Source organism: Chrysoperla carnea, chromosome 3 (assembly GCF_905475395.1).
Source record: "Chrysoperla carnea chromosome 3, inChrCarn1.1, whole genome shotgun sequence".
Taxonomy (NCBI): Eukaryota; Metazoa; Arthropoda; class Insecta; order Neuroptera; family Chrysopidae; genus Chrysoperla; species Chrysoperla carnea.
The window spans coordinates 32,242,033-32,266,622 of record NC_058339.1 but is presented as its reverse complement, the minus strand read 5'-3'; the positions used below and the strand labels follow the sequence as shown (position 1 = coordinate 32,266,622).

The window sequence follows — 24,590 nt, the reverse complement described above, 5'->3', positions numbered from 1 at the left end:
AAAATCATTAACAATCGTAGAAGAAATATGATTTATTTTTTATTCCAAACGTTAAAACACAGTTTGTTACGTTGTGGTACGCAAGCAGGATGCAGAGACGTAGAGGCGAATTGTTGAAGTTGCACAGATCGACAAAATACATGACAATAATATCATCATAATAATATCGTATAATACATACATATATATTATATACATGCATATTCATTTGTGATGTAAATTGTACACAATAAGCCGATTTAAAACTGCTCTACATGATTAACTACTATATAGTAGCTAGTACCGTGTCCCAAGTGAGTTTCTTCTTCTCTTTACTCAAAATAAAGCTGTTAAGAGTTGCTATCAACTTTCATATACGAATGTAAATGAGCATATAAATGTTATGCATAGATGTTATGGCTTTGCTAAGCTATATGATAACGGGAAGCAAAATACATCATTCAAAAATATTCAATGTTTTTGGTATTGAGTTTTGTCTTCATTTTATTTTCTTAGCTTAGAATTGTGTAATATTAAATTTTATTTTTGTCATGCTGTACCTAATTTCGAATAATAAAACGTATTTTTTCGAGAGGGTCGAGCAATTTCAAGAGGGTTGGATTAATAAAAAAGTATCTTACTGACATTGTTTGTTTCTATGCAGAAAAATTTAAAATGATTCCAAAACTAAGTGTGCATTATTTAAGATTCATACAACAGCCCCATAGTTTACCCGTAAGCACTCGCGTCAATCATTCGGTAATCTTTAGTCGCGTACCGAGAGATTTGCGCTCGCGCTCTGCACTTTGTAAATCGTCACCTTTACATAAGTTTATATTATTTTTAAATACACTTGCTAATTAAAATATTTATGTGATCATTGAATTATGTTTTGGAGTGAAAATATTAGAGCAGAGAAATATTCGAAATAGTTGAGTTAATGAATAATTGTAGTTTATCAAACGGGTAACTCTCAATACTTCTTCTTTGAGAAATGAAAGAAACTGAAAACGATATTACAGCATCGTCAACTTTCTACACATATGCTTTTATCTTTACCCATAAAGGTACTTACGTTGTTCATTTACGGAATCAAATTTTCAAAGTACATGTGTTTTGCGATGGTACTTTGAATACATAATTGAACCCCTCAGAAAATTATCCTAATAATATATTCAACACAATTTGAATTTAAGTTTCTGAACTAACTTAATTGAGCGTTAGCTTTATTTCAGAATTTGTATGCAATAACGAAAAAAATTAATGTTTTCATCCAATTTCAACAAAGATCATATAATTGATTATAATCTCTTCAACATTGTCTTACATCTACAATATATAATGTATAAGTATTATTAAGTATACACACCCACATGAATATTCGTCGCGTACAGAGCCGAATTTATTGTGACCTTGCGTAAATAGCTATAAGTTTACTATTAATTCCTCATATTTTTGAATTTTTAATACTCTTTTATTTAAACACCATCACATTATCCTTCGATACCTTTATGTTTGAGCTTTAGGTTGCCAAAGTTTATCTGCACCGTGCATGAGTTTTATTTCAGACGATTCTATTGTAACAACAGACCAATGTAAACTTTACAGATAATCAAATATTCCGACTCTTTAATTTTCTTTTGCTAGTTTAACATAAAAGTTGGATATTATATGATTAAAATATTAAAAATAACATTAAAACTTCAAAATATTTCCCCGAGACGGCACAAAACTTGATTCTGCACGCGACGAATACATACAGTTTTAATAAGAAATTATTTAATTATCTTTTGTACATTTGATATTTGTTTTATTTTATTTTATTTATATATTTTTATATTATTTTTTACCATTGAAATTTATTTTAATATTATATAGAAGATTGTGAGTATATATATAAAAAAGAAGAAATATCAAAGAAATTTAATATTATTATTTCAATAATATTCAATCTATGTATTTATTTTTTTCTTTTATAATTTTCTGAAGAGAAAAATTATGTTTTTTTATTTGTTTTTTTTTCTATTATTTCGTTGTGGTTATATTTGATTTAATTTTTTTTTTTTTTTGTGAAATGAATTTAATTTTTTTCATTATATTATAAGGTGGAGAAATTTTAATATAATTACGTGAAGCTTTCTTTCTGTATGATAAATTTCTAAATTCTCGGAAACGTTTGTATTTCAATTCTTGCACTAAAGTGTACTTTGGGAATCTCTTGAGTTAATAGCAATAAATGAATCTAAAATAGATTAGAACTTACGGATATGTCTATTGTTGAACAATTTGGAATGAATAAAGTCAATATTTAATGTTTCCAAAAATTTCATCCCTCAATTATTTATTTTTAATGTCTATTAACTTCCTAAAGAGTGGAATTATTTCTTTAAATTCATACGGGACCACCCCAAAAGTATAACATGTTCAATATAACCATTTATATCGGTTCATGATTAGCAAAGACGTCGAATTGAAGCTAACCTTCTTGTTTTTCATCAGTTAAAAACAAACCCAATCTAGGTTAAATTTAAAAAAATTAAATGAACATTTTTGGTCGAAACAATAAAAAATACCTTTATGTATAAAATATAAGCAGGATATTAATAAAAGACCTTTTGTAACATAGTTTATCTTCTTGATTGCATTTTTTATTTACAGTCAATAAACAGCATAAAAATTTAATATCCCAAAAAAGGACAATGATATTAAGACAAAAAACTTTTTCTTATGTTGTTGCAAGCAAATACTTATTTTGGTAAAAGTATTTTAATTTAATACGATCAAAAAACAGTGTGTAGATATATATATTCTCTGACATTCGCAGAATCAAAAGAAAACTGTCAATAAAAAATTTATATATCAGAAAAATCGAAGAAAATATTATATCATGTTTTATATGAAATAAATACAAAATACCCTTTCTCTATCTTTATTATAGAGAACATAAAAAACAACAACAAATTTTCTTTTATTTATGTTTTTTAAGAACAAGTTTTCCAATTGACAGATTATCGAAAACGTATACTATAATTTATCAAAAGGTGAAATATAACGATGTAGATAAGTGTTTTTCATAAACACATATTCCTTTCACTTAATTTATGTTCAATAGGTATTATTATCGTTTTTGTCTCAATGATTAAAGTTGCTAGAAAATATTCCTTTAAATGTCTAATACCAGAAAATAAAGAAATATGTAAGTGTTAAAATTTTTTTGCCCAAAATGGTCTGAAAATAATACTGTTTTCATTATCCAAAATGATATATTTTTGTACAAACATTACAGTAATAATGAAAACAATTTTCCGTAAGTGCAAAATATAAACCAGTTTGTAACTAGGTACAGTTAATCATACTATGTGATTTATTCTTATGTGGAAAAGAATTGATTATAAATCGAAAAGTGTTTGAAATATTTTTTTACTGGTACTGGAGTGATTCAAATATTCCAATGATAAAACTAACAGATCTTTCGAGGTTGAAAAATGAGGAAATTATTGTTTTCCAAGTGACTAACGTCGAAAATATGAAATAATTTTTATCTAACGATTGTTGGCACAACAGATTGATACACTCGCACATATAGTTAACCTTAAAATACCACCCATCTTTTTTCTAGGACACTATTGCAATTTTTGTTTTTTCTGATCGGTTTTAAAAAATTATTCTTTGCCTTAAATCAAAATGATATAGTGTATTAATCAGGTTTTCTTCTTATTGCATGTTTTACATAGCTTTGGCTTACTAGCACTGTTTTGTGGCATTAAGTGCATTAAAATCCTATCTCTACTTATTACTCATGTAGATAGTATGAAGGAAAGTCAGAAATGCTGCAACTCACTCGGAAGCCACTGTTATACCCTATATATTTTGTGAGGCTGAATACACCTCCTACACTAATGTATCCCATAAGCTCAATAAATTTTATGTTATAACGGCGGGATTTGTAACCACAACCCTGGGTAGCCGCATACGAAATTGGTTACGTTTTAACGAACGGAGGCACTAGAATTATCATTTGCTATACATCGATCATACAAATCTAATAACAACTTACACATGCTGTAGTTAATAAAATTATTGATTATTTCAATACTGCCATTTTTTTTGTGGATATTCCTGTATTATAGAATACCTCTTTACGTCTTATTTTATTCTTTTAAACTGTGTAGAGAAAAAAGAACTGTGTAGTGAATGCTGGTTATGTTTCCTCCACTTCTTTTTTCGTTGTTCCGGTCCCAAAGGATATTGAGGAACCAAACGTACGTTATAAGGACATACATATATACAGAGAACAGACAGAGAAATTTGCGATTTTGAAAACGATGTAGAAAAAAATATCAATCATTTATCCAAGTTATTTTTTAACCACCTTATACTCCATAAAAAATCAACTAACAAAGTCTAATACAAGAGAAAATAAATTGTGTTTTTAAGCAAATTATTAGATGAAACTCCGATAAGATAAACCCATCTAGTCGTAGATATTTTTGCAAACGTTGATATGTATTTGTCTATATAATTATTTAAAGGGATATTTTATATACAAGTTTCATCTTAACTTCCACACACTCCTACCTCCTTCTTCTCTTCCCTCCTTGAGTGTAAAATCGGGATAAAACCGACTACGAAGCAGTTTGACCGTCTACGAAGCAGAATTTTATGAGTCCATAAGCAATCACTAAACGAACATACTTTTATGTTTAGGTAAAACGATTTTACAGCGCTATGCAAAGCAAAGGTACACACTGCTTCATTATGACTAGATGAATGACAGAAAAATTTGACAGGAGAGAAGAAAAACGTTACCTACTGATTTCAAATAACATTTACTTGATTCACAAAGGGCTTTTAAAAACACATAAAAAATTGCTGAAAATCACATTTCATCAGTAATGACTTTTTACATTGTTTTCGGAATCGCACAACTCTCTATCCTACCTTGTACATATAAAATTGCTGAATGGTTGGGCAGAAAATATCTACCCGCTGTTCTTCTTTGCCGTCACCATCTCTCTATATCTAATATATATAAATGTTGAACGTTTTCTCGTCTTTTGAAACGTTTGTTGGTTTTCTCACGTGTATTTACACGATGTCTCATTAAAATGATGATCCCATAAATCCTTCCGTGTATATTATTTGAATTTTATTATCGATACTTTATTTCAAGGTTAAAATGTAACGTATAATACATGATACGTGAAGTATCATTGATGTTGACATTTATTGAAAATAAATCAGAAATTTATAGGTTTAAATTGTATTTCTTTAAAGTGTAATATTTAAAATAAAAGGACTCTTTTGGAACTTGGCATTGAATAGTTTATTCTGAACTGAAAGGTACAAAATAATTTCTAAAATAATTTTTTTAAACAGATATTGGTAAAAGCATAGTCATTATAAAATATACTAAAAAGCACCCCACGCTTTTTCACAATAAAATGATTTTTTTGAATTTAAAGATATTATTTTCTATCTTTTAGTTCAGCTAGTTACAAAAAAAGGTTTTAGTTTTTTTAAACTATTTTTGAGTTGTTTTAAACTATTTATATTTAGTTTTTTTAAACTTTTTATTTTAAAATTTAGTACAAATATGGAGGGAAGGCAAATAAATGTATATATTTTCAGATATGAAAATCGTCAGGTCCTGATCAGGATAATTAAATGACTTATTAAATGATTGTATTGTCATTGGGCCTTGATATCCTCTATTACCATAATCCATAAATGAAAGTTTTCTGTGGGATACTACCCTTCAAACGATACGCGTTTTATTTGGATGACTTTTGATCATTTGATCTTGTTATATTGAAGTTTAAGTAGCTCAACTTACTGTTGTATCCATTGAATTGAGTTATTTTTCGAATTTGGCGTCACTAATTGGCGAAGTATCAAATTTTGGCTTGTATCGTTCGAAGGTTGGTTTAACTTAAAATTTTAATAATAAATATGCTATAAAACAATCCCCAATAATCTATTAATATATAAACTTTCCCTTACCAATTGATACAACTAGATCTAAAAATGTTCCTACTGTTTCACTTAATTTTCAACTTTGCGAAAAATTTTTGAGTTACATTTTCAAATTAGATGAAGCATTAGCATTTACACTTCTTTGGATAAATAATAACTGAACTAATACAAAGAACCTATTTATTTTGGTATCTATTTAAATATGCCATTCTCATGTTGGTCCGTGAAACAAAGCCATCCAGTCTCATCCATTCATTTGAACGTACATATATATATCGTCTCTTTATTATCTTCTATCGATCATTATTTACAGAAAAGCACACTTCACTTTACACCAACAAAAAACCATTCACAACATTCTATCGCTTACTCGCTTACTTTATTCCTAAGTACTCCTCACTTTTTTTAACTCTCATATACATCTATCTAAAGATATATATAAATATCTGATACATTGCTTAACTTCAATCCCGTTGTTCCCCTTAAACCATTGCTGTTATATACCCCCAAAAAGTGATGTATCTATCTTTATACAATATACAAGATGTTTCTAAATATTTAATAAACATGTTGAATACTTTCAATGTTTCAAATAATACTATGCTCAAGCGATATTCAAAAATACTTTAGTTAGATAAAGTTAGGCTATGTTTAAAATAGTAAGGTTTTTTTGCTGTGCTTGGAATTATTTGAATAGAATTTTACTATGGTGGAGCGTTTATTTTCCGAGCGTGAATTTTCAATTTTTATGTAAGACCAACGACTTAAGGCTGACTTCCCTTTCTGTGAGCCACGGTTTTGCTACAATTTGACCTTTTCCTCATTTAGTTGTTTCTTTCCTATTTCTTTGAATGCTTCCTAACTCAAATCATGAATATTTTTAGTTTTATTTCTTGATGTTCAGCATTTCCGTTTTTCTTCGTAATCGAGCAATATATTCGATTAATTTTAATATAACTGTGCTATGTTGTATGTCCTTGTTCATTTATTTATATAAAAAGATAACTGTGATGTGATGATAACGAAAATCAATATAATTTTCTTATTTTAGTGAAATGTGTCATCCTTCCTATTCATACAAATATACCACTTAAATCAATTATGACTTAATTTAGAGAAAGTTTTCTCGGAAGTTTATACCAAAATATCTGTTCAATTAGTTTTTTCTTGGTTTAAAAAGCAAGAACTTTTGAAAACACACTTTCAAATATTCATAAACATTCTGTACTTTATATTTCTCTATATAAACACAATCTTCGAGCATTTTTTTTCTGAAAAATATTTATATCAGTTTGGTTAAGGGAAAAACTTTTTTGTTTCTAACAACTATAACCCACATTCATTTATCAATGTTTATTTTTTCATTTTCATTCCAATTATTGTATTCATTTATATTAATTGTTTAATTTTGTTGTATTGAATGAACATTTTACTTCTCTGCAAGTAAATAGACTTCAAACTTTTAATTACCTTTATATGTATGTTATTTTTTGTTGTTGTTGTTGTTTTGGTTGTTATTGGATCAAGATGTTTTGTGTGTATTTTTTAACAGGCGAGAAATTGTTCATGGGAATACCTATTGAGATTTTTAAATGAATAATAATCACTTTTAACTTTTTAAATATATACAAATATTTATCTATTTGAATTAAAATTTTGTGTTGTTTTGTTTATTGTTTTTGTTTGTATGAAATGGTTTTTAGAATCTCAATTATTTGTTTTAATTAACTAATCTTTTAACCGTATTTTTTTGACGTAAACTTGAAAACAATAAACAACTCCGATTTTCTGATGATAATTTATTAAGGATTTTTAAAAACTGTTAGGCTATAAAAGTTCATGGTCTATCAGAATTGCTTAAGACTTAGTCCATTTGCATATAAAATAAAATTAAACCTTTTATCTAAAATTGCCCTGATTCCTTAAACGACATATAATACAATGCAATAGCTTCGCTGGTCAGTGCAATGTATTTAAAATTGGGAATATCACTTCGTAAAATTTCATGCAATGTTATAGAACTTATTTAAGTTATATTACTAAAATACTTTCGATAAAACACCCAAATTTGCACCGTGCGTGAGTTTTATTGGAGAATTGTATGGATGCATATATAATTTGTAGGGATTGCATTTATGACCTACATTGAAAATTTAATATTATTATCTCACAAATTTAAATAAATAATTATGATAATTTACATTTGAAAAATAATATTTGTGCAATTTGATTTCTTATTTTCACAAATTTTAATGCATTAAGTTTAACTAATTAGTGTTTTTGAATAATTTTAATTTGACATTTTCTATAACATAAACATGTAAAGAACTGCAAATTAGCCATAACAGCCTACTTTATCGCCAAAACTTTCACATGACTACGCACACAACAAAATTGTCATTGGACGATTGATATCACATAAAATGCAAAAATCAAAAATTATTACTTGATATAGCAAAAACAATCAATGTTTAAATATTCTCGTAAGAATAATATAATAAATAATTAATATTTTAGTCAAAAATATCACGAACAAAATGTGAATTTGCATCAATATGTAATCGAAGAATATTCTCGTGGTAATAATTTATAATTTAATTAAATACTTTTTCGAAAATTGAGAAAAATACGTTTTCAAATATAGAGAGTATATGCTTAGCATTCAATAATTTTACAATGTATGTTTGTTTGGATTACGAGGGAGTGGTTCGTGAGTGAATTGTGGAAGCATTCATATATTTATACGTATAGCGCGTATTGTGTTATCTTTATTTCCTGTTCATTTTCCTTGATTTATAATTATTATTTAAAAAAAAATAATATTTCATTTTTTTCACTCAAAAATATAAATTTTAGTTTGAATAAATCATAGGATTAAATACCTTCTAGTGTTTTGTACCCGATGGATGCTAGAGATTCTATAATATAGCCAGTATTGTACAAATTCAAAATTTTCGCATTTTACTTGTTTTCCAGCCTTTTTTTGCTCTGTTAAAAAACTGTGTATCTACATTTTGTATGATTATCACACAAACTCTATAGTACAAACTAAAACTTAAACAACAACTAACAAAAATCAGCTAAATGTAAGTTGAGCCTGATTAAAAGCTGTCTTACTGAATGAAACGAAATCTTGCTCATCAAAATAATTTTTTCAGAATATATCATCTAAAACTTTAACCACCACAACATTAATAAAGCTCCTTACAAATTTTTTTTATTGTTACAGATTGATCCCAAAGTCGCTTTCCCTAGAAGAGCACATCCAAAGGTAAGTCATTTTTCCTAACATAAAATTTTTTTTTTTAAGTTAAATTTGGCAAGAAATTTAATATCTACCTGCACTGCGTGTATTTTAGCCAAATACATAAATTATATGAAATTTAATTTTGTTGAATCATTCAAACAAGCTATTAATTACATTATAACATCGAATTTAAAATTTTAATAATGAAGCAAACAAACAGTTTTGTAAATCAAATATAGTGTAAATAATTTGTGTAATGGATTGAATTAACATAGAGGAGATATGCAAAGGAATCATAAAATTTAAAATTCAGATGTCCACCAATAGTTAAAAGATTTAAGAAAACTTGCGATGTCTTTGATAGATAACTCAAATAACTTTTTAAATATGTTACAACAACTTACGATGCTTTGCTTAGTGAGGTATACGCGAATCAAGAAAGGAATACTTATGTATATTAAACATAATATTTCTATGCTTACACCATAACAAAGCGTTCGTAAATAAATGCGAATATATTATAGATTATCACTAACTGTCACTCGTAGAAGAAAACTACCTACTTTTTAAATATGTGAACTTTGCAAAAATTTATCGATTAATCATTTCCTGTAAGACGTATCTAGTACAAAAATGAGACATTTATTACTTGGTATATCTTTTTTATTGGCCTGCAAAAACGGGAGTTTATAAAATCGAATTTTGTTCGGTCAAAGATTCTAAACAGTTAAAGATAGTTAACAACTTTTGTTCGAAATGAGGGCGCAAATTACATGGTACGTTTTATATAGTAATATCAATTATATGTGTGTGAAATGTTAGTATGTGTGGCAATCCAAGAGTACCTATTTTTTTTTACATACATGACGTAAAAAAACAAACGATTATGGTACCAACACTGTCTATACATGGTATTTCAACAATTAACTCAGTCAATTGTTTGTTTTCACCTGTTTTTTCTCCAAATTATGGCAAAAAGATTTTAAAACTCATACTCTATGTAGACATATAGATATAAATAGGACAATATTGATCATACTGTCAAAAATTATATTATCAATAAATGTTGAACACCATGTAAAAATATAGTATATTTTACAATTCATAAGTTAAACGATATAGTAGGAATCGGCAACCAACCTACTGACAAATATTAGAATGTTTTCACATCAAAATACACAAAATAACTGTCGACAACAGAAGATTCATTAGTAAAGAACAGAATCATGAATTTCATCGTGATCTCGTCAGGATCGTCATCATCAACATTGTGTCATTAAATATTTACATTGAAATGTGTATATTTATCTCATTCTCTCACAATTTTCTGATGCCTTGTTTTACTTCAATATAAATGTATATACATGTGATACCTCAAATATATACAAAAGTTGGCATCTATTCAAATATTAATTTTGCAATTACCGGTTTCATTCAAGCGTTTACTTGTAATGGTGTATATATCTATAGACAAAACCCCATGTAATATTGGTGACATTCTGAAAATGCACACACTTACACATACAAATATTGACAGGGTGGTCCATCTTGTCAATGACATAATTGGTTTTAGATAGAGTAGTTGACCGATTTCACTTTGATTATTTTTTAACAAAGGTACGTGCTGCTTAATAATTTGTTTTACGGTTGATTTTATGACTGATTAAAAATTTTTGGCATTGCAAAAATTTTTACTTAATAGGGTACTTTCGGAAAAATAAATTATGAAATTTGAAAAAAGTTAAAATTTATGTAAAAATATACTTAAATATTCTGATTTCGAGTCATAAAAGCACATTTTTCTTTTTTAATAATAAAATTGAAAATCGTAATTTTTAAACTGTATATCACGTGACCTTAAACACGGACAAGCCCTGATGTGATGTCATATCGGTATGAACCATAGACCATCAGTTAGTTCAGTGTAGACAGCTGGGTATAATATATCCATAGATAATAAATATTTATATTTATTATAGTTAAGTGTCTATGAATATATCTGTCAAACCTATCTGTGTTATTTCGTATAATGATACCGATATTATGTCACCAAACTGGATGTCCGCGTTTTTGACAGTTTAAAAAAGGTTTAAATTTAATTTAAGTTTTTGGCAAGAAAGCGTGTGTATTTTTCCGAAGTACATCATTGAAGTACAACATTTTAGTAAGTACTTTTTCAAATGTAGTAGAATACCCTGTTATTAAAAATATTTAATAATGAAAATCAAAATTGTTAGACATGGTTTTATGATTAATTGAAAATTTTTGACTTTGTCCATTTCTAGATTCAAGAAAACTTTTAATAAAAGTAGAAAGATAAATGAAAAAGTTTTCGGAAAAATAAACGTTAATGTTACTTGAAAAATGAAGATTGAGAGCGCCTCAAATTTTTACAAATAGTAATGTTTGCGTGATCCAAGAAATGATGATTTATTTCTTCTTCTTATTGTTAGTGCAAGAAAATCCTATTTAATAAAAAAAATTTTTATTTAAAATTAAAAAAGTATGTATATGAAATTTGGATGCACTCAATTTATAATTTCAAGCACGATTGGGAGCGCCTCAAATTTTTACAAATAGTAATGTTTGCGTGATCCAAGAATTGATGATTTATTTCTTCTTCTTATTGTTAGCGCAAGAAAATCCTATTTAATAAAAAGAATTTTTATTTAAAATTAAAAAAGTATGTATATGAATAATGGTGGAAGCGACGGGAAAATCCGATCATGTTTGTCATAAAAATTTGTTATCGGATTTCAATCAGTTATCCTTAGCAAACCCTTTTATTGATAACCATATCACGGGAGTGCATCAAGAATAACTAGTCCACTGTATTGTGTGGTTCGCCATATTGAATTTAGAATGACCAATCAGCCTCAATCGGTTGAGGATAACTGCTTTAAAATTCAATTACAAAATTTATTTGTAAATAATTCCAATCAATAACTTGAGAGGAGATATCAATAATTTGATAGAAATTTAAATACTCCTATCCAGTAAGGATTCATATACAATTTCAGAAGACTGTAGTCGCTTTACAATGATTCTATCAAATTGATTTGTGATTAATTGAAGATTTGGATAATTTCAAATGATTACATATTGACAGAACATGTGAATTAAAAGAGAATTAAAACAGTAACCTGATTTTGTTGTTAATAATTGGTGTTTTGAGAACAAAACAAACCACGTACATTTACATTGTATCTATGTACTTATGTTGTAGCATGGCCGTTGCTAAAGCTAGGTATAGCTATGTTTCTCAGTAACAACAAATGAGAGGACATCAATACAAGATGATATTATAAAATACGTAAAGTTAGACGGTAGATAGGTTATTCACGTTACATATTATAGAGACATGGTACAGAGCGTTTATAAAACGTTGATGGATGACTTTGGGTCTTTAGAGATGGGTAGTATATACATCTGGTTTTAATGGTTTTAAAGGATTTGTTCTAGAAGAGAATTTGTATAATTTGAAATAAAGCTTGTTTTTAAATAAAAAATTTAAGTGATTTAATATAGAATACAAAACATAGCTTGAATTCTATATTTTGTCAATTTAGTTGAATCTTAATAATAAACAAGTGAAAACAAACAATTGACTGAGTTAATTGTTGAAATACCACGTATAGACAGTGTTGATGACGTTTTCATACACATAACTGATATTCCCATATTAATACATACTATAAAATTTGCACCTAATTAGCGCCCTCGTGAGTAAACAGTGATGTTTACAAAAAAATGTTTTGACCAAAAGTTGTTTATTTTTTATTAATGAACATTTTTTACATTTAAACTTTTGTTCTATCTCTAATGGTTTACAAGATGGGTCCTACGGAAGACCCAATTGACATATATTGCTCATTTACGAACTCAACCTTAGTTTTTATGTCTTGAGTAAGCTATGGAAGCTTACTAGGAAATGAACTAATTAGGTGATTCTATGAACACCTATACCAACATTTTTTTGTTGCATCAATATTTTAAAGCGCTACATATTTGGGACTAAACTTAATATACTATGTATACTGTAAATGGTATTAAAATGTTATATTCATGTCTTTCTTTAGCGTTGAACAAACCGTCTGTATGAAGTAATCTGAACAAGTAGAAGTGAACTATTATTAAGTTTTGTAGTAACTATTACTAGTAGAAAATAACACAAAACTGCACACAATAATACACAAATAATATATAACATTGTAGAGTATTCAGCTCATATAGTTAGTTCATACAATTTATGAAGTTGATTCACGAATAATATAATCCTTATAATAATAACTGTGCCACAAAATAGTTGCAGTTTTGTTGGCTTAGTTCTTCATGTTTTTATTTTGTATTTTGTGAACGTAAGATATCGCTGATGTGCATGTACGCGGATGTTTAATATCAAGAATTTCACGGACTCAAGTTATTCTTTTTAAGCAAAACCCTAATAAAATTAATCAAATTAACAAAATTATATTTGTTTAAATTTTGTACATAAAATAAATTATCCAGATCAGGTAGCAAGCAATTTTCATTTCAATTCGTAGATTAATGCAACATAGCAAAGTACCTTTTTGTTACATCCTGTATTATGGAAGCTTTCATATTTAATTTACAGTAAAAAAATAATCTCGACTACGTTCCAACATTCTCACCCACATATCAATATTTCTATACAAATAGAAAAATATGGCGGAGGATAACGATATTAGTAAAGAACAAAAAATTATGATAATATTAAAGCTAAAATGATTTTGAATGATTTAAGAAAGAAAAATATAGTGTTATCAAATTTATTTTATTTTATTTTTTTTAAATTTCAAGTTTTATTATAGTTACAAAAAGCAGGGCTATAAATAGGACTAAATGTAATCAGTTATAAATTATTTCAACTTTTAACAAATTAATTAAAATTTTTCAATTTTCTACTAATTTAAAATTATTGAAATTTACATACTGTCTCCCAAAGAACGCACATGGCAAAACAGGTGGGTAAATGAACGTACTAAGACCACTTCTAACTGTTATAATAACCTTACTTTGGGGAACTAAATGGTTTGGTAATAAATCATTGAAAAAACATACGAAAAATCTAGCAAGAAATTTGAAATTATGTTCAGTTTATCTCGTTTTTCAATCTTTTTGACACTATTTTTTCATACTGTCAAAGACCCATAAATTTGACTCACAAGCCATTTAATGAATCCTTCAAAACGCACGAGAAGGTAGCCGAAAATTTGCGATTAATTAGTTTAACATACGTGGAGCATTTTAATTTTAATTTCAAAAAATGTCTTCATTGATCATTCCTACTTTTTGGAACTTTTTTTTTTTATATTTTTTTTATATTTTTCATAATTTGTATTGTATATCAAATTACATAAATGTCTAAAATATCAGAAAACTTTATTTACTATTTCTAATAATATAAGTTTGACCTTATTTTAAAAAAATATAAAAATTATGGACTATAATACTAGAAGGCATTTTTATCATTTGAATATAATATGTAGACGGTCTAGTTCTCTCTGATTGTTAATTGTATTTTACTAAATCATGTTAATATCCTAATTTTAATCATTGTAGAAACTATTAGGTAAATTGAGGGCTTCAAATATTCAAATAATGTCATCTATATTCCAATGACAGCATTATATATCGTTGTATATAAGTGTACTGTATGTATATGTTATGCATATATACACTCTGCTCTAGTTGATCTATAATCACATCAGAATTGTGTTGAATCATCATATAATTTGAGTTTATGAATGTATATATGTTTGGTATATAATGTGATCAAAAAGTCTGGGAACGTTGAAAAAAGTTGACTCTTCACATTCCAAGTAAAACTTAATGATCGCTTTTAAAATCCATCTCTTAGTAGCGGGAATATCTAAAAGTATTGGAAAAATTATACCAATGAATAGCTATGAACTTTGCGGCTTTTGAGTAAAATATCGTATTCGAATAAGTTAATCTGTTGACGCCGAAGTATCGTAACATGTAATATAGCATTCTAGGTATATTCAGGACAGACCTTACTAAATAAAGGCCTCCATTTGTTTCAGTCTTTTGAATCCATTGACTGCTTACATGCTTAACTATACCCGGCCCATCTATCATCTCTCCATCATAATATATCTCCTCATACACATGGAGAGATCTAATTATTAGTTTCATTTTTTGTTTTTGGCATTCAACTATGTGAATTTATAAATTATCGTCTTTGACTGACTGATGGCAGACGATGAAAGATGAACGGTCAAGGACGATAGGTCGAGATGATCCACTGTCTTGGTTCTGCTTTGAAGAGGACTGAAAAGTATATAAGATTTTATTAGAATGAGGAAAAATTATCGTGTTATCCAAATAACAGACTTTCAAAATAATACGTTTTCTATTTCTCGAAGAGTTTGTAAGGGTTGGAAGTTGCAAAATGGTTTAAATTAGAGTTTTAGAACAAGACTATCTGATAAAAAGAGTTAATATCGTTAACCAATTTAAAAAATACCATTAGCAATTGAATGAATGGCTTTCTTAGGTAGCAAACATAATATACTTTTTTGGTGAATATTTGATTATGAACTTTACAATTTTTCGATCTTCATTTTTAATGATCTATACATATTTGACCGTTTCCAGTTCGTTTGATCACACTGTATTATATATTCAACAAAACATTATACAGTAGCCTCATTCAAAATATAATATTATGTATAACACGATTAAATTTGATGATGTCATGTGCTTATTTAAAAAAAACTAGGTACTTAATTATTTATATTTTAAGTTAAAAAATCATTACTTAAAACGTTTCCAGAAATATGCTTTCGCTAAGCTTGCACATGGTAACAAAAAATATATAACACAGAAAAACGAAAATGTAAAATTCTAGGTCGGTGTAATGGATTGGCTAGGTGGTTATCGAAACTTGTTTAAACATATTGAACAAGTTATTATTGATTTTCCAAACATTATTTTGTATTGTGCAGAGCATGGACAAGTAGGCATAAGAGTTAGAGAGTCAAACATATACAAAATATTTAGGCTATTTGTTGCAAAACGAAAGTATTGAAATAAAGATCAGATTTTCAAAAAAAGAATTGTAATTATTTGTGTTTTGTCAGTCGAAATCATGAAAGCGGATACTACGATGCTAAAAAAATTACAAACATAAAGTGTTATAATAGCCAAGTAACAATAATGACCTTAAAATTGGAAAACGAACTTTTCGATATGTCAGCAACCTACCTCCGAAGCAGAAGTAAGAAAATCAAGCATACCAATACTGCACTTTTTACCTCTATAATATTGCTACTTTTTCTTTTAATTTCGATGCACACTTTTCATTTTCAATGAATACGTTTATATTGAGAAAAAATTTTACAACATTTTAAAAACTCCCGACTGTGTGGAATTGTGAAACGATTTATATTTTTTGACAGGAAATTTGATCGAGAGGGTTCTTAGCTATGTTACAACTTAATTGTTTAGAAACGTAGCTAAGAACACTCTCGATAAAATTACCTTTCAAACAAAGAAATTCATCTGTTATGGAACTACAATGCCTCATTGTCAAGGGTTTTTTAATTTTGTAAATTTTTTTAGTCAACTTCGATGCTACAGATATACACGTTAAACCAATGACAATACTTTTTTAAGTCGGGGACAAATAATAAAGCTACAATCAGTATTTTAAATAAATGATTGTGCCTCTACAACACAAACATAATAGAAAAGTTTTATCCAATACTTAATTGATAATTTCATATTTTCACAGAAGTAAAAAATATTACATAATTTTAGTCATAATAACGTAAATTTCTACAATAATTTCTAGCGACTATTGAATTGAATTCACTCCCAACATATCTATCCGTTTGTATATTATGTATGCATTTGAATATCAATATATATATCAATATATTCATGTATATACAATAAATAAAGCATAATTTACATTTTATAATTTGTATATATTATGATTATATGTAGTGTGTAAAATCAAATTATTTCATATTCAATGACTAATGTCAACTTAAATAGTTATTTTAATGTACATATCAACAGCAAATAGCTACTATGTACCATACATATTATGATATGCATGGCAGAAAACATTTTGTGAAGGTATTCATTATATTATATTACCTATGTTGTCCATACTATTACTTCAGGCTACAGAGAATTTTTTTCTGCTTTAAATTACAGGAGTTACTTTTTTTTTAATAGGTGCAGTATCACGTACTGAATGAAAACGCGCAAAATACTTCAAAAATAGGCAGGGGAAGTGCATCCATATTAAGGAAAATCGTTTTAGGCGATATATCCATAACCGTGCACTTTAGACCAAAAATGATAATTGACTATTTTATAGATAATTAAATTACCTACCTTTTATTGTAAAACATTTTTATTTTTTGTATCACTAACCGTTTAGGATTTATACGTTTATGATGATTTACTTATATTGACTATTTGACCGATATCTCTTCAAATATTTGTTTAAACAATAAAATGCTAATAACTTAACTTTTAAATCTATAAATTTTCTAAAACTTTTACTTCAAACTTTTCTTTCTAATATTAATGTTGTTGAAGATATTACGCGTTCAATATTGCATATCTTTTCTGTTAAGCGCTTCGTTCTGTTACTTGTTTTTGAAATTCTACAATTTATTCGATTTTAACATGTTTTGTAGCTACATAAATCGTGAAAGCGTTGAATTTCATCTCAGATTAGGACATATAATAGACATGTGTCATACCAATTCATAATAGTTGTTTACGTTGAACAATCGCAGAATATAATATATATCGTATATCGGTAAAAACCTTTATCTGCACATCTAAAATGTGAAAATAAACGATAATTATTTTTTTAAATTTGACTAATTGAGAAAAATAGAATTCAAAAAGTTACTATAGTCAATTGTTAGTTTACAATTTGACAGTAATTTGTAATGTGGTAATGAATTCATTTCGATACAATTGCGGTAATGAACTATTTTTTCCACACAGTGAGAAATATAAACTTCTTATCTCGCGGACGTAAATACTTATTCAACTAATCATTCAGCGTTTACTAATTGCTTATTTATCGATTACTCATTATAAACATCTTTTTGCATTCATTAATGCAAGAGAATCATAACCAATTATTAAAAAAAAGTGAATATAAATATTTCCTTGTTTATTTAATGTGCATGCTGGTGGTGAATGTCAAAAAACATATTTACAAATAAATAGAAAAGGCCATAACAAAACGTAGTCATCGGTTTGACATACCAAGGACATGATGATAAGTTTCTGTTAGTTATGGTTGGAGAGTTTAACCTCTTCACTCATTTCCAAATGTTATAAAGTATTATGAAACACTGTGTGTAGATATATTCTATGTATTACAATATAGCATAAGCAAAGTGCAACTGGCAGTTCCCGCCTCTTACATGTTACAAACCATTTCTCTGTGTAATAATGTCTACAACATAACACAATAAGTAAATACTACGTAAACTAAGCATACAAAAAATGTATATATAGTACTTCGGTCAAATATGAAACTGATCTTTATGTTCTGTTAAGGGTATCGTAACATTTCAATTTTGTGTATTCCTTGTTATCTTTTACACAAAAAGTTGAAATTAAAACGCGACAATGTTTATGTAAAATTACAATATAATTACTGATATGTAACTTTATTATCTTCGGGTTTTTTTGGGCATAGCTCAAGCTCATTTATGTTTAAAAAAGTGAAGTTGAAGATGCTTCTTCAAGATACTACAAGACTCGGAGCTTTGCCTTTGATTATTACAGTATTTTGAAGTAATGAGTCTTTACCCTCCTTACTAGTAGAATTATCAATGATTGAGTCTAAAAGAGCCAAAGATCACAAGGTTTCATCCCTGTAATTACTGTATTGTAAACGATATAAGAATAACATGCGTTTTCATTTTTTCTTAGTTACATTCTGTTTTGCTATGTGTTTTGACACGCACTTCACAAAATTATTCAATCCTCCGATTGGAACGGAAAAAGCTTTAATTTTATGGAAATCGCGTTTTTTTTTTTCTTATTTTTTCCAAAAATTTCAGCTCAAAGTATAATTCGACTATTGAAATTCGATTATGTTGTCAAATAGATTATTCTTAACTTTTTTATTTTTTACATTATTAAAATACAAAACCCTTGAAACGCATGTATTGTAAAATCCAACTCATTCCATCAGCCAACACCACACCCATTTCTATCATTTGCATTTTATTATTACGGAAAAATGGAATGGAAAAAAAACAAGAAAAATGAATTACAAAAAAACACAAACTTTTTTAAATTTTCGTTGGTATAAGAACGTGTGGTACCAAAGCGGTGCAAACACACAGTACAAATAAGCCGTTCTAAGTGAGACTTTTAGAAACTATATGATTAACTTTCTCATTAATTGTGGCAATAATTATAGTAAAATATATTTTAAAATGAATTATAGTAAAATATATTTGAAACACCGGGTATAAAAAGTCAAAGCCATTAAATATAAAATTTAATTTAATTTAAATTCTTAAAAAAAGTTCGTAGAAAGTTGACTAAACTAGGTTGCATATTTTGTAGATAAGTCAATATTTATAATTATTCTAGACTATGTGCTTCAATTTTGTAGTTACTTTTGGTATCGACTTTTTTCTGACTTTCTGAAAATTTTAAAAATTGAATTGAAAATTTCATATATTCTACGGTAATTTGCAGCAGATATTACTTTGTTTGATCCAAAAGAGTCTAGGTTATTCTAATTTATATTGGTTGTATTCAAGGGATACGATTAGATTTTCATATGATAATTAGAGGGACATTTGAAATTTAGATTTGCATTATAACTTGTTTTTGGAATCCCTTCAGTTCAAGCGCGGCAAAGTTAAAGATTCAAAATATACAAATATAAAAAATTTTCCGCAATTTTCAGAGTGGTGGTAGTAATTTTCTTTCAGAAAGTTTAAAAAAACAACCAGATTTAATGAATACATTGTTCATCGCGCGTGTACAAACTTCATGGTGTTACTTACTCTCTACTCTCTGCCTATGTACACAGAAATGTCCAATACTATTTTTTAAACTTTCTTTTTTAATGAAAAAACTTTTTGTAACAAAATTTGAAAAAAAAAAAGTTTTTTTTTTGTATGCTTATTAAGAGTGTGACTCGGTACTCGAGATATGTATCATCCAAACGTAGCTAGCTAGAGTTTATTGATATGCTGTATGTTTTATGGGGTCGAAAACAATATATGTATTCATTTAATTGTATGTTAATTAAACTAAAAATAAATTCTGAACTTGTGGAAATTTTTACTAAATAGAATAACTTTTAAACCAGGATTCTAAGGTAAATTTCTTTCAAGTTTATAAAAAAAAACTGCTAGGAAGTGTGCGATTTTGAAAATTCAAAAACATTACATAAATTTATCTTTTCCATAATTATCTTTTTACTTCTATGTCGGCTTTTTTAAGAATAGAGTTTACATTCAAGCCGCGCAATTAACTGTTCACGAAATTTTTCTCGTAATAAAGCCATGGCTTCACGTGCTGGAAGGGAAGTTGCGATTTCTTGTTGGTACCAAATGTCCTGGGGAAAGGAGATCAAAGAATTGATTTTCACGAAACAAATAGCCCGTTATCAAGGCATGATAACGGTCGCCATTGACATTTACGCATTTTCTGTCTTCATTTGTTGATGAAATATGAACTGTCGTTTCCACCGGCCCATGGTACCAAACTGTTATTTTTTCTGGGTGTAATAGTAGCTCTTGAGTCTTTCGGATTCCTTTTCAGACAAATTACAATTATCTCGATTGTTGGCACATCCACTAAGCTAGAAATATGTCTCATCACTGAAATAAATTCTTGTCGAAAACAGTAGCTTTTCTTTAATCTTTTCAAGAAATAATATTTAAAAAATGAACCCGACAATTTGGTTCTTACACTTTTTTTTAAAGAAATACTTCTAAATGAGCCACAATGTGTCCAAAAGTGCTCTTAAATATAAAACGATAATTAATTCGTTTGTGTTTGATCATCGACCATACATTATTAAAAACCAATAGATTGAGAATATTGCTATAGAATTGACCCGTAATTGTTACATATGCATAACAAACATTAATAAATAAATGAATAAAACACACAAAATTCGTTTATAAACGACTGCTGGCATTTAGATAGGGAGAGGCATACGGAGATTGGATACCACAGAACGATATTGACCACTGCATAAAATATTACGTGGATTTCTGTATGCCAATAAAGAGGCAAACATAAGCCTCAAATATATAAAATTATGAATTTGCATTTGGTTGGTGTATATCGATACAGAGTTAGTACCTCAAAGGTATCTATTGAGCTACCTGTCTATAACTCTTGATACATGTGCAAGGTGATTTAATATGCACAACAACAGATGATCTTCCTTAAACTTGGAGAAGTTTTAAAATAATTGTAAATTTTGATTTTTGAAGCATTTTATTTAAGTTTTCCCTTAAAAATTTTAATTTGTTTTAAGGAATTTACAGTACAGGTATTAAACTGTATGGCTTTGTGCAAAAACCTGAAAGTGAGTGAAAAATATCCAAATATATTTCTTATTTCGCTTAATTTGCCAAAATTTATCTTTTTTAATTTGATTACTGTTTTGATGGTAAAATTTTCTGCTTTGCTTATGTTAGACCGTTAGAAATAGAACAAAAGTTTAAATGTAAAAAATGTTATTTATAAAAAATTAACAACTTTCGGTGGATTGTTTTCTTATGAGGGGGCCAATTAAGGCAAAACTTTGGTTTCCATTTTCACCAAAATATAGAGGAAAATTTGAAGGTAGCTTCAAATATTGAGCTTTACAAAAAATTTATGAAAAATCCAAACAATTAGAAATCCTAGAAAATACTTCGAATCATTTTTTAATTTTCGAAAACTAGTACAAATGGCGACTGGAAGGTGATATAAAGCTGCTTGTTTGTTATGTTATTTGGACCCCTACGGGGAGTGTCAAACCAGGTTTTGCGAGCTAAGAAAAGTTTGCAACCTACTTAATACGTGAAAAACTGAAAAATGATCAAAAATTGTAAACCACCTTTTTTTGTTTGCAAAACTTTGTTTCACACTCTCCTTAGGGGTCCAAATAACATAACAAACAAGCAGCTTTATATCACCTTCCAGTCGCCATTTGTACTGGTTTTCCAAAATTAAAAAAATGATTCGAAGAATTTTCTAGGATTTCTAATTGTTTGGTTTTTTCATTAATTTTAGCAGCTTTACATCGTGTTTTACGATTTTAATGTAGAATTTGACTGTCGAAATCAATAAAGCTTAGTGGTAGGAATAAGTATGTTCAACCTGATTAGGTGAAAAGTTCCGTGATCGAATTGCCTTCCAGCGTGATGCCTTTACCTTTTTACATTTTATGTTTTGGTTAGTTTCTAAGTATCATAGATCACACTCTACATATTTTTAGGCAGATCGTATAGTTTAGAATAATGTGTCGTTGAAGTAATATTGTTGTATGAGTATTCCAACTGAGTTAAACTAACCTAACTTTACACACACGCACACACAAATACACACAAATATAAACTACCTACATAGATAACCTGTTTAAATATACACTAGGGGTTACGAATTTGTATAGAGTAATTAATTTATAATGTTACAGTTGATATATAATATGTGTGTTGTATTCACGGTTACAGTGACTCAGAATGAATGTTGAATGTTGTGTTGTTATATTAAAATAACCAAATGCAGAGGATGTGTTTCTAAGAGTCCTGACCTATGCATTTCTGATTAAGTATAATATCATTGATTGATTCTATTTATAATTAACTGTTTTTAGTCATATGTTTTCCCTGAAAATAAAGACTTATACACTGTATCGAAGGAAGGACAAAGGACAAGACTGAAGAGGTGATTATCGATTGCATTTTATATCACTAAAAACTCGATTTATTGGTTTTTGGAGATCGATTTTTAGTATCTCCAGTTCTTCTTTTAGCTTCTATATGTAAAAGTGATTTATAGACGAATTGAAAAAGACAAAGGACAAGAATTATTTATAAGGAAAGATCTGTTTTTGTGGCGCTTTTAATGACTTGCGCGTCTGTAGTACAGCTTATCCAAATTGAATTATACAGTAACAAATCAATATGTAGATTGAATTGATGTCAAGACAGTTTCCTCTAAAATGTCGAGGTTTTATGTTGGTCAAGCTGTCCTTGATGGATTACAGAAATCCTGATCCTGATCTTGATATATTATAAATGTGAAATTTTGGGGGGATTTATGGATGTTTAATTTATAATATGTTCTATGTACATATATTTTAACTGTGTAAAACAATCTCCAACCCTATTTCGAGTTTTGTGGAAGACGGATAATTGAGAGCTAGAGAGATGAAGGCTATATCGCGGTAGTGGCGTTACAGCAAAAAAGTAAAATTTCTAATAAATTTTAATTTTCAGAATGAACACAAAAGCTTTCAATCAAACTCAAAAACACTGAGTCATTGAGTTACTCACTGAAATTCGTGTACTAGTATATACCATCACTTTTAATATACAATAAAACAATTAAATCATTGTCGAATTATTTTTATACATTAATTAGCCACACCATAATTATATATATTATAATATATATATATATATATATATATATATATATATATATATATATATATATATATATATATATATATATATATATATATATATATATATGTATGGTACGGATATAACGCCGAATAAATTATTCGAAATTGGATTATTATAAATGAACTATGTAGTTGTAAAACTCGTTGAAAATGACGTCTTTCTACAGAAATCGTTTGAAATTTTACCAAATGCTGTTCAGTAATAATTTTCAACAAATTTTAAATATTATATTTCAATTTCCAATTGTTTTATTTAACCAAAAACGATAAATTTAATAAATCAACAAACGATTCACGCAGGTAGTAAAAAATTATATACAATTTTTTTTTTAAAGTAACACTTTCATTTACTTAAACAAGAAGAATAATTTGTGTTGTATTTCGAAAAAGAGAATCGGGAGATGTTCATTTGACTTTTATGTTCATTTTACTATTTGTATTTCATGAACTACTCATCTGAATGTTAAATATAACAAAATAATTCATACAATTACATATTGAATAATACACTAATGAATGCGTTTTGTTACCTTGGACGTCTTCTCTCCAGCCATCAATATCCATTAAAGTATAGTAAGATTAGATGTAAACTGCATTTCGGTCAAACTTTTTCAAATTTTGGCAAATGATAGTTTAAGTCATTCTAAAGAAAAGTTCCCATGGTCACAAGTCTTGAAAATGACAGGATTTCATGTTAAA

At 27.8% G+C, this 24,590-nt stretch overlaps 1 protein-coding gene across 5 annotated transcripts in view; it reads left to right on the top strand.

Annotated features, from left to right (window-relative positions):
- LOC123296455 (RNA-binding protein Musashi homolog Rbp6) overlaps positions 1–24,590 on the top strand; it is a 1,436,510-nt gene that overhangs the window by 792,081 nt on the left and 619,839 nt on the right. For all 5 annotated transcript variants that reach the window (XM_044877934.1, XM_044877933.1, XM_044877932.1 and 2 more), the window contains one exon: positions 9,185–9,226. In XM_044877934.1, coding sequence (XP_044733869.1) covers positions 9,185–9,226 — 42 coding nt within the window. The remainder of the gene's footprint in view (positions 1–9,184; positions 9,227–24,590) is intronic.